General features: G+C 38.2%; 1 protein-coding gene across 1 annotated transcript in view; it reads right to left on the reverse strand.

The window, feature by feature from the left end:
* Positions 1 to 49: 49 nt before the first annotated feature.
* Positions 50 to 17,005, reverse strand: part of CLU (clusterin) — a 30,929-nt gene continuing 13,973 nt past the window's right edge. The window contains exons 3-9 of the mRNA XM_051976389.1: positions 14,988 to 15,136; positions 12,049 to 12,219; positions 10,273 to 10,702; positions 8,631 to 8,738; positions 4,654 to 4,883; positions 1,263 to 1,444; positions 50 to 318 (exon numbers count right to left, since the gene is read on the reverse strand). Coding sequence (XP_051832349.1) covers positions 300 to 318; positions 1,263 to 1,444; positions 4,654 to 4,883; positions 8,631 to 8,738; positions 10,273 to 10,702; positions 12,049 to 12,219; positions 14,988 to 15,136 — 1,289 coding nt within the window. The 3' untranslated portion in view covers positions 50 to 299. The remainder of the gene's footprint in view (positions 319 to 1,262; positions 1,445 to 4,653; positions 4,884 to 8,630; positions 8,739 to 10,272; positions 10,703 to 12,048; positions 12,220 to 14,987; positions 15,137 to 17,005) is intronic.

Raw genomic sequence — 17,005 nt, forward strand, 5'->3', positions numbered from 1 at the left:
TCCCCACTCCCAACCCCACAAAGGGAAAATATAAAATAAATCCAGGTCATCAGTGTCAGGTTGAGTTTATTGAGTTAGTTGTTCAAGGAGGTAGGTATCTCCCTACAGCAGCAAAGTACAGGTGTTAACAGTGTAAAATCTGGAAGTGCAGGCAGTTGTGGGGTGTGAATGGGGCTTGCATTGCACCAAGATCTCCTTTATGCCCCCACCTGACCTTGGTGACTGGCTAACATGCAGGAACCTCTTAGAGAAGCTGCGGGATCTGGATTCTGTCATCCAAATGATGGGGAAAGCTCCATTCACACGATTTGATTTTCTCTGTGGAAAAGAGAGAAAGAAAAAAATGTTCCTTGAGAAAATGTTGAGTCTCAAATAACTCTATAGATAATTTATTTCTTTTAACTGGGAAGAAACAAGTTAGTTCCTTTAGGCAAGGTAGAGCTCCATTAATGGGGAAAATGCTAAATGCTAAACACATGAAAGTGTTGGAATATTATTGCACCATAATAATGGATCAATATGAAGAATTTCAATTTGCATGGAAATATAGATGAACCACTGCAGAGTGAAATAAGTGACATATGGATTGATTTCAAAACCCTAACTGAACACAAGGTTCAAGAAAATACATTTACTTTTTTTCTTTGCAGATACATAATATTGCATATGCTTTCAAGCTTATTAATGGATATATTAGTTTTACTACTCTTCCTTTCCATCACTCCACCTTTCATTCCCTATTCTTTGCTACAAGTGATGGCTTTCTTGAAGGAGTTAGGTGGTTGAAAGTACAGGAAAAATAAATATTAATACATATGATATATTGTTAATAAAACACTTTAAAGAAAAATAAATTTGAAAAGAAAAGTCCATGACTTAATTTAGCAAGTAAAAGGGAAAAGAGGGTGTAAATTTTTCTTGGTTTCTGGATTGAGCTAAGGGCCCTCCGCAGAATAACAAATTTCACAAATGAAGAATACTCCACTTTTGTTTGAGATGGCATGGTGGAGAAGAAAGAACACTGGATTTGGAATCAGAGATACTGAGTTCAAATCCCAATTCTTACTATTTCTGTCTTGCTTTGTCACTCCCCCTCACTTGCAAGTCACTCTTTGATGCTGTTTCTTTATATATAAAATTAATGAATTGAATGAGGGGACTGCTTTCAGTTTTAAATATGTGGTCCTATGATCCATGCCAGGACCGCCTACAATAGGGACCACCAGGAATGGCCACAGACATCCCCAGACCATCTGACTCACAGATTCTTCTTTTTATATTGCTTCAGAGCTTCTTCTGCTACGATCTCCATGAATTTGGGGTCATCCCAGGAGATCTCTGCAGGCACAGTCAGAGTAATGGGATCGGAGTCAAAGATTTGCACGACTACTTCTGTATCAGAAGGCTTGGATGGGTCATCGGGATTTGAAGATCTGGAGTACACCTAGGAAAAGAGTATAAGAGCATACAAGAGTATAAGGGAATATAAAAGAGAGCTTTGGAAGCTTTTCATCTCTAAGTACGAGAGGATTTCCTAGAAGAAGAAGTAGGGAAGCAAATAGGCATTTATATCACACCTATTATGTGCCAAGCACTGTGCTGAGCTCTTTACAAGTATCTCATTTGCTAACTCCTTCCCTCTGGAAGCAACTCCTTTCATTCTGGGAGCAGTTCTAATTATTCAGAAGCTCTTTCTATCTTTGAGTCAAAATTTGCCTCCTCCATAATTTTCAACCTCTGGTCCTTTGGGATTAAGCAGAGTAAGACTCTTCCAAATAGCAGCACTTCAAATATCAAACTATTAAAACATTTTAGGCAATTAGATGAAGAGATGATTGACATATAGGGCTTGGAGTCAGGAGGAACCAACTTCCACAGACACTCCCTACTGGAGGTAGAGTATTCCGAGTCCTTTGGTTCTCTTTGAAAATGAAGAAAAATCAACCAACCAACCAATCAACCCAAGCAAGTCACTTAACCTCTCTGTGCCCCAGAGCTTTTGTGGGGATCAGATGAGTATTTGATAGTAATTGATTGATAGAAATATTGATATTGATAGAAATGATTGTTTCTCTCATATAATTACATTTATATCATAATGTATTGTATATATTATAATATAATTATATTAATTACATAATCTTATATTGATAATCAATTATTGAATAGAACAAGGATCTTTTTCAGAAGCTTGTAAGATATTCAGTCTCTGAGGGGCATTGTTAATGGATGAGATTGCCCAAATCGCTGGGCTTCATTAGAACAGGTCCACCTCTTACTATAATATTCACTCTCTTATTACTTATTAACCAATCAAGGTCCATTGCCATCCTCAGGATCACCCCCTCTGCCAAGGATATATAAGTGCTGAATGGGTTCCACAAGGGGTCTTTGGCGTTTGAGAACACCACTGACTTTTTTATTAATTATTGACTAGCATGATTAATAAAATGATTAACTATCCAGAAACTATGTCTCTCAAACTTTTTATATGTAACAATATGTAAAATACTTTGCAAGCCTTAAAATATTATATAAATGCCATCTATTGTTATCAATAATTATATCTAAATATATTATACATTATATCAAATGTATCTAATAATTATACCTATATGATTATTATTAATCTTTAAATTAATTTAATTAATAAATTAAATTAAAGAGTTTGCTTCTTTTTTTATTTAATTTAATTTTATTTTTTAATAACTTTTTATTGATAGAACCCATGCCAGGGTAATTTTTACAGCCTTAACCCTTGCATTCACTTCTGTTCTGATTTTTCCCTCCTACTCTCCACCCCCTCCCCCAGATGGCAAGCAGTCCTTTACATGTTGAATAGGTTACAGTATATCCTAGATACAATATATGTGTGCAGAACTGAACAGTTTTCTTGTTGCACAGGGAGAATTGAATTCAGAAGATATAAATAACCCGGGAAGAAAAACAAAAATGCAAGCAGTTTATATTCATTTCCCAGTGTTCTTTCTTTGGGTGTAGCTGCTTCTGTCCATCTTTGATCAATTAAAGCTCTCTTTATCGAAGAGATCCACTTCCATCAGAATACATCCTCAAACAGTATCATTGTTGAGATATAATGATCTCCTGGTTCTGCTCGTTTCACTTAGCATCAGTTCATGTAAGTCTCGCCAGGCCTCTCTGTATTCATCCTGCTGGTCATTCCTTACAGAACAATAATATTCCATAACATTCATATACCACAATTTAAAGAGTTTGCTTCTTAAAAAAAATCTTAGTGGTGCCATGGCGTCAGCCTCGGAATGAAGTGTTTCTCTGAGACACAAAGGCTAATACAATGCCAGCCCTTATGAAGCAGAGCATAGGAAATAGCAATAGAATTCTTATAAAAATTCCAGGTTTTAACAGGAACAGTTAAAGTTCCTGTAACTTATAAAACAGTTACAATTGTGCTGGAGGGCATCCAGGTGGCACAGTGGATAGTTATGGGCCTGGATTTAACAAGACTTCTCTTCCTGAGTGGCTTCAGACACTTACCAGCTATGTCACCCTAGATAAGCCCTTAACCCTGCAGACCCCAGTTTTCTCATCTGCAAAATGGGCTGGAGAAAGAAATGACAAACCATTCCAGTATCTTTGCCAAGAAAATTCCAAATAGGATCAGGATGAGTTGGACTCTACTGAAATAACCAAAACAACCACAACAATTATGCTGATTGATTATTGGGAGTTCTCCCCAGAAATATATTTTATATCAGTAAATCCACCATCCCCTACTTCCATCTCCAATCTAATAGAGATGCAAAAAAATCTGGAGAAGAAGATAGAGTGGATCACAGTCTAAGGGAAGGCTTAAAATAATCATCCTTTTCATTTGGGGTAACTAAAGCTAAAAAAAAAAAAAAAAGGAAAAAATTTTGTTAAATTGATAAAACTTGACTAGGGTGAACCTGACCTTATCTACCAAATCCTAGAACTAAGGGTGCACCACCTTGAAATCTAAAAGAAACACATTTAGGACAATCCTATCTCTGCCACTTGCTTCCTAGGTGATTTTGGGTAGATCAATTAAAATCCTGAGTAAATCACTTAATCTTCCTGGGTCTCAGTTCCTTCATCTGTTAAAAAAAAAAAAAATGAGGGAGTTGGACTAGAAGACTTCTAACTTTTGAGCTCATGACCTTAGCATGATATTTTATCATTTTTGATTTAGGACTCAAACAGATCTTGGTCTAACCTCCTCATTTTACAATGGAAGAAATATAATCCCATGACAAATCTCAGATGTCTATAATAATCTGTAAATTTAAAACAGGTTGACCATAGAAAGAGCTTACAAAATATATGGAAAATACTCCAAACGAGCTCTTAGGGAAAACTAAATACTTAGCAAATATCCCCAAACTTTCAAGATTGCCATCACACACACACACACACACACACACACACACACACCTCTGCCCTTCTACAATCTTTGAGTTGGGTGAAATACTGCCAATTTCTTAGCCAATGAAAGTGGACACACTCAGAGATATCTTCCCAAACCTATGGGAATTCTGGGTAGCATAGATGTGCAAATTAGCATATGGAGAAATAGTCAATAAAAATATGGAGAATGCATGCATTTAGTAAACATTTTGATCTGTTTCATTTGCTCATAGAGAAGGAACTTACAGTGGAGACCTGGAGATAGTCACCATTCTTGGTCTGGGTGAGGTTGGCCAGCTGAGACACCCAGCCAAATTGCCGGTTCAGTTGGTCCAGGAGGGAGGAGGTGTTCAGCATCCTCAGTTGGTACAACTGGAGGAGGTCTTCATACTCTCTGCCAAATTTTTCCACTATCCGAAGAGCATCTTCATACTTTTCTCTTAGCTGGCTCTGGTTTGGGTCTGTGTCAGAGCAGTCTTTATACAATGAAGAGAAAGGTAGAGAATAAATGCATGCGATAAGAATGGAAACTTGGACCTCCATTTAAATAGAGTCCAGTTTGGGGTATTCAAGCTAGGCAGGGTGATAGAATGGCAAGAGCACCAGATTTCAATTCAAAAGTTCTGATCCTGACGTTTATTAATTGTATAACTTCAAGCAAATCAGTGAACATCTCAGAATTCCTTTTCTTCATTTTTAAAATGATAACACCTGTATTACCTATCTCATTGGGTTCTTTCATGAAAAACACTTTGGAAGCTGTGCTCATCTAAATGGAAACTATTGTGGTCATTATTTTTATTATTACTTGTTACTTCAGCAGCTAGATGGTCCAATGGATAAAGCATTAGGCTTGGAATATGGAAGGCTCCTGTTCATGAATTAAAATCTGGCCTCAGATATTTACATTTACTAGCTGTTTGACCCTAGGCAAGTCACTTAACCCTGTTTATACCTTAATTTCTGCATCTGTAAAATGAGCTAGAGAAAGAAATGGCAAAACATTCCAGTGCCCATGCAAAGAAAACCTCAAAGAGGGTCACAAAGAATAAGACAGAACTGAAATGACTCAACAACAAACAGCAACAATTCACTACTTATTCAAAAGTTCCTGAAATAGCCTGAAAATTAGGTCCTCTCTCCAGTCTCTTGAGCTTATGCAAATAGCTCTGGCCTTTTTCTCCACACTTGTTCTTTGGACATCAGAATCAGGGATCAGTTTTCCCACTTAGGATAGCCATAGGCTAGCCCTTCAGAATCAATAGAACAGCAAAAAGCATAGAATATTCTACTCTTTCACTCATCAGTTGATGTTCTTTGTCTATTCCCTTTGGATAGGTAACAAAATGCGCCCAGAGAGTGATAAGAAGGATATGGATTTCAAGCACTTTGCTACCTGTGAATGTGGATTCCTGACTAGTAATGTCTTGGGGAGATAATCACCATATAACTGTGTTTTATGAGGCTGCCATTTTGTCCCATGTTGTCTTAAGCTGCTCAGAAAAATAAAATACTTTGGGTCCTTTTATTGAAACCTCTGGCAAGAAACTAGGATTTGTTTTGTTTTGTTTTTTTTAAATGTTTTCTAAATTCTGTTGGGAGTTTTTAAAACTAAGCTTTTGTTTTGTTAGAGAAAGGAAATGAAGCAAACTCAGTGGAGTTGAGAAAGTTGCCAAGAGTAGGGAATGATTCCCCTCATAAAGAAGTAGCTCTTTATACTGAAAAGAAACTAAAGAGATTTTTTTTAAATGATGGAGGCAACAAAGAACTGTGCTAAAGAAACAAATTAATACCATCTTCCTGACAATAAACAATTTACCCCTAAAAACACTGTGTTGTTGAATTGTATCAGTCATGTCTGACTCTTCATCACCTCATTTGGAGTTTCCTTGGCAAAGGTTTTGGAGTGGTTTGCTATTTACTTCTCCAGCTCATTTTGCTGATAAGGAAACTGAGGCAAACAGGATTAAGTGACTTGCCCAGGGTTAAAGTATCTCAAGGTGGATTTGAACTCAGATCCCCTGATTCCAGATCTGGTGCTCTATTCACTGCACCACCTTACTGCTCTATTAAAAAAAAAAAAAACTAAACAAAAATAAAAAACAAGCCTACAAATGTGAAAAAATGAAATGCTTTCCTTGAGAAAACAATTCAGGTAAGTAGTGATTGATAACAGTTGAGTTAGTTGGTAAATGCCTGTGCCTGGATATTTGTTTTTCACTAAATGTTCCTCAAATATAAATCACTTTCTTCTATTTCAGTTCTATTAGGAGTTGTAATTTCAACAGTGTCGGGACTTCTCCCACTCACAAGAACTACAATTTCTTCACACATTCACTTACTGTAAAAACAGAAAGGCTAAAGACCTCTCACTGGATAGTCTTCATGAGTTGTTATGAACAAAACCCAAAAATTAACTCCCCAATGGACAATTTTCTTCTGACAATGAGCCACTTAAAAATGAAATAACTTGGTCCTTTAACAGCAGACACAGTTCATTAGCTGCCTACATTCAAAACCTTTTCAGCTATTTCAATGCTCTCACCATTCTCCCTCACCCCCATTCATCTCCTGCCAGCTACTAGAATTGCAGGTGTGGTATCTAAAAGCAACCTGTTACAATAGGGCTAATTGTGTAAAATCTAGATCTGTGAAGTTATATGTCAATCACTGAACTGACACAGCTTGTAAAAACCTTGGGCACTCGTAAAAAGACTACTGTTTCAGGATTATTCACACAATGAAAAAAAGAAGAAAGACAAGTTTCTAGACTCCTGGTGGAATTTACAGAACCCATGGGGAGAAAAATATTACTTTTGTCTTTACAAAGAGAAAAGTGATAAAGTACTAAGATGTTATTTAAAGTGGCATTCTGACCCTAGGCGCCAACGATTATCAACCCTTGATATTATTGTCCCAAATTTTCTGAAAAGAGAGAGGAAAAACAGAGCATGATCTCTGTTCTTACCACATAGAATCTCAAGATTTGATTTGTCAGGATCCCCAAGCTAAGATTAGCTCTCTTTTTTTGATTCTTTTCTATTTACTATGAGGAAATACCCTGTTTTCCACAATTAAGGCCCAGCAAGTGAGCTGTACTCTGGGCTTGGAAGAATAATAATTCTTTGCACTGGAGGATCTCAGCCACAGCAAAATCCCAGAACTGTTTCATACCAGCATCAGGTGCTCCCTGAGCTTGGACAAGCAGCTGCAGTACCCATGTTATGGTCATGATGTTCTATGAATTAAATTTGCCTCATAGTTGCTGTTGTCCCTCCAATCAGAACTACCTCTTGCTATGTAGCCTTTGGTATAAATACTGGGATTTGACCAAACTAAAGTGGGTCTCCTACTAGAAGGGGTATCTGCAGATGTGTCTAGTTTCCCTCCTCCAATGAAATCAAAAAAGCTTTTTGCTTTTGACCACTGTTATCTCTTTGGTTTTCTTTTCTTTTCTTTTTGAGAGTTAACTATGATTTTGATAATATGTGAATTCTCTGGGGATTTTTCCCTTGTTTTTTTGTTTTAGTTTAGTTTTAGACCTAACAGAAGTTGCAGAACTGCTACGGCTTTTTGGTCATTTGTTATAGAATTGACAGATTCAAAGTATAATTTAAATATTACTGAGGCCTTTCCTAATCCACCAGATGTTTGCTCTCTTTCCCTCTTGAAATATTTTTGTGCACTTTTTATTTACTAATCTGTGAACATGTTGTGCCCCCAAGTAAAATGGAAGCTCCTTATGGAGCAGGGAGCCTGGTTCTTGGGCTTAACCACTGCATTCTTTGAAATGAAACAATCTTACTGACTGTTTAAAAGTTCTAAGAGATCAGACCAGGGCCATACCTAGATTGCAAGTTTATTAAAACTGTGACAAAATGTAGACACATTAAAAGAAAAAAGGTGTGGATCTGTGTAAATAAATAGGGGCTATGGTGATTAATCATAGGATTGTAAATCTAGAGCCAGAAGAAACCTTAAAAATTATCTACTCCAATAACCTCTCATTTTAAAAATAAGGAGACTTAGGTTACATGATTTGTCCAGGGTCACATGGGAAATAAATGGCTAGGTTTTGTACTTCGATCTAGTAGTGTTCCTTCCATAATATTATTGGTATAATGAATGGCATAGCGGGATACGTATGTTCTCTGGACAAATAGCAAATAATCAATGAGAATGATGTTGTGTCTATGGAAAATATTTTTCCTGTGCTTCCTTACCTACTGACAAAATCTCCCGGCACTTTTCACATTGATCCTTCATCTTCAAGCATCCTGCTGAGTTACGACGGATTTCCCGACATACCATGCGATCATTGGTGCCATTTTCTAGGGACAAAGGAAGAAGAAAATTGCATCTTGTCACTGTTAAAACTACTGACCAATCACCAGGAAAAAAGACTGTTCCCATCTTACATATATATCCCTTTCTCCTCTGAAAATAGAATTGATTTCTGTCTCTTCCTTACCTCCCTGCCTGTCTAACCCTAAATGTTTGTTTTAAAATATAAAGACTGAAGTTTATAGGAAGAAACAAAATTAGTAACTAAAGTATCATTCTTCTAGGATAGAAAAATAAGATCATAAATCTGGAAGGAACCTTAGAAATGATTAAAGAATATATTCATTGTAACTTTAGTGCTAGCATATAGTAAATTGTTACTCAATAAATTCTTGTTGAATCACAAAATTAAATAAATAAATAAATAAATTACTTGGAGGTGTTTCAAAAAAAAAAAAGAATATATTCAAAGGCAGAAGTTACTTTCTTTTCATTTATTTAATTTATTCAGATCCACTGGTATTGGATAGGACTGCCTTGGAGAGTGGCCAAAAACTCAGCTGGGGAAAGGAATCTATTCAATTCCTTATTGGGTACCTACTATGTCCCATTGTGTTATGTACTGTAGATACAAAAACAAAAATGAAATAATCCTCATTTTAAGGCATGATGGCCAGCAAAATGGCAACCAGTATAGAACCCCAGCTTTCCCTCACCTTTAATCCCCCCCCCCCTAGGAAAGGGTAGTCACCACAGCTAATCTGGGAAGGAAGAGAGAAAATCTAACAGTCAAGAGCCAGGAGAAAATCAAAGGCTCTAGTACTGGGAAAGGTAGAACAGGGTTGTGTGGACAAAGGAAGCTGGGGCAGCCACAGCCTGCCTTCACCCTCTGCTATTTCCTCCTACCTGTGTAACACTGAATAGGACACTTAATTGTTTCCATTTTCTCAGCTTTAAAATAAGGGGGTTTGACGGGGAGGCCTCTGAAATGCCTGCTTCTAACTTTAAATCTGTAATCCTATTTCTCTGTACTGGAAACTATTTTAGCTTAACCTCAGTATATAACTTTGGCATAAAAACAGGATGGATGTCTTAGCTTTTACTGCTTATCTTGTATAGATCTGTGGGGGTTTTTTAGGGGGAGAATTTATTCTGAACTTAAGCACACACACACACACACACACACACACACACACAGCAATTAGTAGAAGATAAGGATAGGATTCTTGTTATGTCTACTTATGTAGATATTGGTTCCCCAATTATACTGTGAGATCTTTGAACCCCGAATCGTTTTTCTTTTTTCTCATTACAGTGCCTGGTACATGGAAAGTGTTTGATAGATGCTTGTTGATCAATCAATCACAGCTCCCTTATCTATAATAAGAATGTGATGATCTCATTTGTTCTGAATATACAGACATGTGGATTTTAGGTACAAGGCATTCTGAGTTCCTGGGGAAATGCTAAGAGCAGAGAAGAAAATGGAGGAAGAAAAGGAAAAGAAGGAAAGAAAGAAGAGATAACTACCCAAATCTAAAAAAAGAATCATTGAATAGTTCCAATTTAGTAAAAACCTACCTGAAGAGTGATAGGTATTAAGATTCCATTGCTTTTCCCTTTCCATAGCCCTGTGGGCATTCTCCATAATCTTCTGAGACATTTCAAAGAAGGGCTGGAATAGATGCTGGAAACCTAGTGGATGTTGGGAGAAGAAAGGTGAAATGTCTCGGACCACCCTCTGCTTTTGGAAAAACCAAGGTCTGAATGGGGGCCTTGAAGAGTCACCGAATACCCCTCTAAAGGGGTTCATGATGAAAGGGTTTGTGTTCTCAGAGAACAGGGAGCTGCCCTGAAATAACTCATCCATGTTGTGCTGAAACAAGCTGTAATCCTCTTCCAGGTTCATCAGCTTCTGTTTTTGTTCCTGATCATCTTTCAACAGGGTATCCATTCGGTCCCCATTTATCCAGATGGAGAAAGGAGAGGACTGGTTCAGAAACTCCTCTAACTGGAAAAGCAAAGAAAGGAACACCTGAGTGTCAAACTCCCCTGCATCATTCACTCATGTTGGGGGGCTGAGCCAAACTGGAGGTGTAGTTATTTCTATAGGCCAGGTGCCCATAGGAGTGAGTGTTAATGGCATCCTTTTAAGGAAGGGTTTTTGTTTGTTTGTTTTAATAAGTATAAAGGAATCTGAGTGGGATTCCAGTTAAAAGTATTTTTTAAAAAAACATCTTCCTCCCCCCCTCCCCACTCCTACCCTAAAATGCCTTAAGTATTAGATATATACTGGATTTGTAAGGGACTTATTTTAGAGTAGATAATGTTTACACACCCAAGAATTTTTGTTTATTTCAATTTACTCAAAAACCATCATTAGCATATATTCCATTATCTGTAGGGATGACAGGCCATGCTTTAGGAATGACTTATCCAACAGGTCTATCTGTCTCTTTCACACAATGTGAAACTACATGGAGTGCCAATTACCCCGCAGAATCAGGCATCATGAGGGAAGATTAAAAGTCATCTTTTTCAGGGGAGGGAAATCGCCATTTTTATGGAGAGAATTTGGATCTTGGATCCCACATATGACTTTTCCCTCAATCTTGTTGTTCTTAAGTCCTTTCAGTGCATGTCTTGAATCTTCTTGACTTGTTTGGTCTAAAACCAGAATGGATTTTTTGGTACTGAGAAAATAGTACATATATACTTGGGTTTAGGTTACAAAGAAGCAATGGACCTGTGATCACATCAATGTGGACATTCTCTCCAACTCTCTCTAAGCCTGTGCAAGACTGCTCATCTCATGAATCTGTCATAGGGCAACCACCCAACTATGTTGGGAAGCTCTCTCATCGTTCTGACATTGACAGCTTCAGTGAGGCACATGGGTTGTCCCTTAGTTAACTCAAGTTCTTGATAAATGAGCAGCCCATCTTTACCTCCTCCCCTGTCATATATTTCTCATTTCTTTGTTCTTTTTCTAGAATGTAATCAAGTAAATAATATGTGGGAGTGGTAGATACAGGGTCCACAAAAATCATTTTGGTAAGAAGGGCAAAGATATAGAAGCAGCCCTCTCCATAAAAAGAGCCTAGTTTGGAGGTCTTAACTTTAAGATTAGAATTAATGAGGAGAATTAGAAGCTAAGGGCTATTAGGATCATTTCATCAAGATGGACTGTGCTGTCATTAGGCTTTTCTGCTCTTGCTTTATTTCTGGCTTCGGTTTAATCCTCCTAGAAGTAAGAATTCTCAGCCTTCATGAGTTTGGACTACCATTTCTTGATGGCTCATGATTACTATTACCTTAACAAGTCCCTTCCTTCCCTCCCTGTTGGGATTTCCTTACCTGGCGGCCCACGAGGCCTGAGCCACTCCTGCAGACTTTTGTGTAGAACTTCATGCAGGTTTGTTTCAGGCAAGGCTTGCACTCCTCCCACAGGGCCATCATAGTATCATTGCACACCTCTGGCTTCTCAACTATCTGCTTCTCTAGGTTCTTGGCCTCCTGGATGGCCTCCTGAAGGTTAGGCAGAGCAAAGGCAATGAATTCTCCACAGAGCCTCTGCATGTTTGATGTTTCAGGCTATTCCCTGGTTCTGGCATGGGGGTGTGATCGCCATCACCCTTCATCTCCAAACCTGTATTTTTCTGCCCACCAAAGAGCCTATGTAGTTCCTTCTGGATGGCTTCCCTTGGGGGAAGGCCAAGGTGACATATGCATCTGATTTCAGCCTGTTCCCCATGTCCCAACTATAAGGCTATATAAGTATCTGGATTTTTTTTGTTTGTTTTTCTCAGCTCCCAAGGAAAGTCAATTATCATTCTCTAGATTAAGTTCTGAGAGCTCAGAACGATTTCATTCCTTTATACTAAATTTGACCAGGCGCAAAAGAACTATAATCCCCCTCCCCCAAAACGTACATTTTCATGACCACTGGACAGATAGCTTCCCTTGCCTACTTCCTTATTTTCTCACTGAAAGAAAAGAGGGGAAGATATCTAAAATTTCTCCACAGGTTACTAGGAAATGCCAGGAAGGATTTGAAAACTGCCTACTACATATTGTCATTAGTACTTTGGTAAAAATCCCACAAACAACCCCATGGATTTCTGAGATCATCCCATTCTGAGTCTGTGTTCCTGCAGTACCCAGGAAGATTCAAGGGAATGGGTCCCATATGGAACCTCTCAGAATGAGTTTTAGATCCATACTCCCTCAGCCAAGACTACCCTTCAGTTTCAAAAAGCATCATGCAATATACTCAGAAAGCTTGTGCACAATAACCCATTCCCTAGAGCCACAGCCAATTCACAGGGTTTCCATCTAGAAGCAGCCATGTCACAGCAACTACAAAGGGGTCACTTTTGTGTAGTAGCCTTAGCAGCTCCTTCCAAATGACATACATAGACTAAAAGAAATCTAAAGGGAGCAGCTAGATGGCCCAATGAATAGAGCACTGGCCTTGAAGTCAGGAGAACCTGAGTTCAAATCTGCCCTTAGACACTTAACACTTCCAAGCTGTGTGACCCTGGGCAAATCATTTAACCCCCTTTGCCTCAGGAAAAGAAAAAGAAAAAAGAAAACTAGCAGGGACCTGTATTTTCCTAGTTTTGTCAAGTTTGCTAAAGAATTGCATTATAATAATAGATAGCATGTATATATTTCTTACTATGTGTCAGGTACTGTTAAGCACTTTACAATTATGTCCTTAGATACTCATACCACCCCTGAGAGTTCAGTACTGTTATGATCTCCATTTTACAGATGAAGAAACTGAGGCAAACAGATTAAGTGACTTGCCCAGGGTCACATAGCACTCATAAGTGTCTGAGGCCAAATTTGAAATCAGATTGTTCTGACTAGGGTCTCAGTGTTCTATGTACTGCTCCACCCAGATTCACAGAAGTGTCTCTGAACAAGGAAAGCATAATTGATGTTGTTTTTTGAGCCAAGGAACTCTCCCCTTGCTATGTCTGGTGAACAAGCCTATGGTATTAGTATGAGTGTTTCCTTTCAGGATACCTAGGGAGGTGCAGATCCCTGCTAGGTTTCTGTTAGTCTGTCTATGTCCATTGGAGGGAGCTGTAAAATATAAAAGTATCGATAGATATTTACGTTGCCAGGATAGTGACCAGTGATGAGAACTTTAGGTAGACTTGTAAACTAAAAACGAGACCCTATTTAACAGAAGGGAGTGCTATGGAAAAGGGAAAGTGTACTCATATGGGTAGAATGCCATTTCATTCCCCAGAATACATCTTATTTAGCCTCCAAGGGTGTAGTTAAGGGAATAAATGCTAAAATATTAGACAAATCTTTTTATGAGACTAAAGCAGCCAGCTAAGGCCTTGGAACTAGAAGTGCCAAGTTCAAACCACAGTTCTATCAGTATCTCTGGGTATAGTACAAGAGAAAAACTATTTTCTGATTTACCCTACTAGGAAAATGAGCTTTATAATGCTCACATGAATAATGCCTCATGTGATCAGCTTGCAGTTGCTATGTGACACCAGAAAGCAACAATGCTATGAAATACTCGGAAAAATTTACTTTGGAGAATCCAAAACTCATTCCTACTTGACTCCTCCCCAGTGACCTTTACACTATACCAAGGAGAGTCAGCAAATGGAAAAGAAAAGGGACCACCAAGCTCTTGATTATCAATCAATCCACCAGCTCTAGCATCCCGGGCTTGTCTCTTCATTAAGAACTTCATTAAATTGTAAATTTCAAGAAGGCAGAGTCCACATTTTATATTTTTATCCCCAATTCCACCTACACTCTTTCTAACTCACTGTGTTACACATGTTAGAAACCAATAAATATTTGCTGAAAAAAATCAATGAAAGATGGTGGATGTAGTAGAAAAACTTAGACTCTGGCAATTTGGAAATATTCCCTGGACCAGAACCAGTACCACAAACTGGAACCCAAAAGCCTCAACAGATCCTATTTGCTAATTCCAGCAGGCCTCAAATCAAACAGGCATTTCCTGTGACTCACAGCTTACTCAACTGCTACATTTTTTAAAGAAAAATAATAAAGAAAAAATAAAAAATAAATAATAAAACCCTCTTTAAAAAAAAACAATCCTTAAAAAACAAAACAAAAAAATGTACAACAGCTACTTAAGACATTCTCCCAGGAAAATCAGAGGCTGCTGTAGCAAGCTAACCAAGAAAATCACAGTTTTGGATTAGTGTCCAATGAAGACAAGATTACTCTTCCCTCTATTCATGGTGTAGCCCACCAGAAGCACTTGAGGTGGAGCTGTCCATTCTTACCTCCTTCTGTTTCTTGGCTTCTTCTAGATTGGTGAGCAGCATTCTACGGTCCTTTCCTGTCTTGTCCATTAGACTTTTCATCTGTTTCACGCCATTGAGAGCATTTTCAAATTCATTGCCTATGTACTTACTCCCCTGGGCAGACATATCTGCAATAGAAGAAAAAAGTGAAACTGGGAGACAATCACAGAATGCTGGCAATAGTGGGGACCTCAGAGACCATCAAGAACAAGTCCCTGCAGTCTACCCATCCCCATCCATCTCCAGGACCAGCACATAATTGCTCTCCCACTTTTTACAAATTGCAGTTGTAATTTTACAAATGAAGCAATGAAAACCTAAAATGAGAGTTTGGAGCCCACAGTTCATGGTCAGTTTTTACAAAAATGGAACATTTTCAGGTGGAGAAAGTCTTCATCTTTCTTGGTTGAAGGCCTGGAAAGAACAGTATCTGTACAGCTGCAAGCAAAAGGTGTGGCTAGTATCTAGCATCAAGCTAGAGAAAAGATGAGTTAAATGTCTCCACTGTCTCTGGTGACTTAAGATTGTGGGAGTTAGCCAGATTTCTTCACTCACCACTCAGACTTTTATATCTATACATCTTCATTGATGCTGAAAAAGACATTCATTCATTCAACAAGCCTTTATTAAGCATCTGAGTAGCACAGTGGATAGAGTGAGGCTGGATTTGAACTCATGAAGAGGAAAATTCCTCTTCATGAGTTCAAATCCAGGCTCAGACACTTACTACATATGTGACCTTAGGCAAGTTATTTAACCCTATTTGCTTCAATTGCTCATCTGTAAACTGGAAAAGGAAATTCAGACATGACTTTAAAAAATGACTTAACAATAAAAAATGCTTAAGCATTGGGGGGGATACGAAGACAATATTAAAAGAGGATATGAAGACAATATTAAAACCATCCTATATTCTACAGGAAAAAAAAAAACCCCATAAGGAAATAAGTACTTATATGAGTGACAAACAATATAAACAAATGTAAAACAGACACAATAAATACAAAGGCATTATAGGAGGAGAACAGTGACAACCAAATGTTAGGTGAATCTAGAGAGGCCTTGTATAGGAGGTAGCACTTGAACTGAGCCTTGGTGGGGGGAAAAACTGAGATTTTAAGAAAGTAGAGATAAAGAAAGAGGGTGTTTCCAGGCAGGGGATAAGGCAAAAGATGGTAATACCATGTATAGGAAACAAGTAGTTATTTCCTTTTTGGAGTATAAAGGACTGTGTAGAGGTCATTGTTATTATGATGCAGAAAAACCACTTTATAGCTCTATCTAAAATGGCCATTAAGCTCAGTGTAGAAGAGTTGATGATGTACAGGGAAGATATTTTTATTTTTGGTGGCTCTCCAGGTCTTAAAAAAAGAAGCTGCTCCCTAGGTCATTTTTAGTCTGATCCTGCCATTAGAGTTGGCTTATGAGACAACTAAGTGTCTAGAAGCAAGGCAAAAACCAAGGAAGGAAGTTTAAAACAAGTTAGAGAAGCAGCTTTGGGAAAAATGCTTTTCTGTCCATCCTTTCTTTTTCTATCTGGGGGATATTGTTCAGTTGCTCAGTCATGTCTTATGACTTCCTTGGCATAATGCTTGCCACTTCCTTCTCTAGTGCGTCCCCATTTTATACATGAGGAACTGAGGCACATAGGGTTAAGTGACTTGCCTAAAGTCATATAGATGTCACAGACTGGATGTAAAACCAGATGTTCCCAACTGCAGGTATGGTGCTTGCACACTGGCAAATACTGGACTGATGGGCATGCATTCTCTGTCTTCCATATAATCAAAAAAAAAAAAAAATCCAGCCACTGTTTGTGCCAAGAAAATTGGTCCAAAGTGAGGAGAAGGCAAGCTAAGTTTCTTTCTGCGACTTATAGGAAGCAATCATAAGACTCGGGAGTAGCTATGAAGGAAGCTGGTGGGGAAGGATATAGGCTCGGAGCATTTCATGAGAGCCCCTCCTTGGATATGGTGCTTCGTGTCCTTCTCGGTTTT

This window comes from Antechinus flavipes, chromosome 2 (genome assembly GCF_016432865.1).
Source record: "Antechinus flavipes isolate AdamAnt ecotype Samford, QLD, Australia chromosome 2, AdamAnt_v2, whole genome shotgun sequence".
Lineage (NCBI taxonomy): Eukaryota > Metazoa > Chordata > Mammalia > Dasyuromorphia > Dasyuridae > Antechinus > Antechinus flavipes.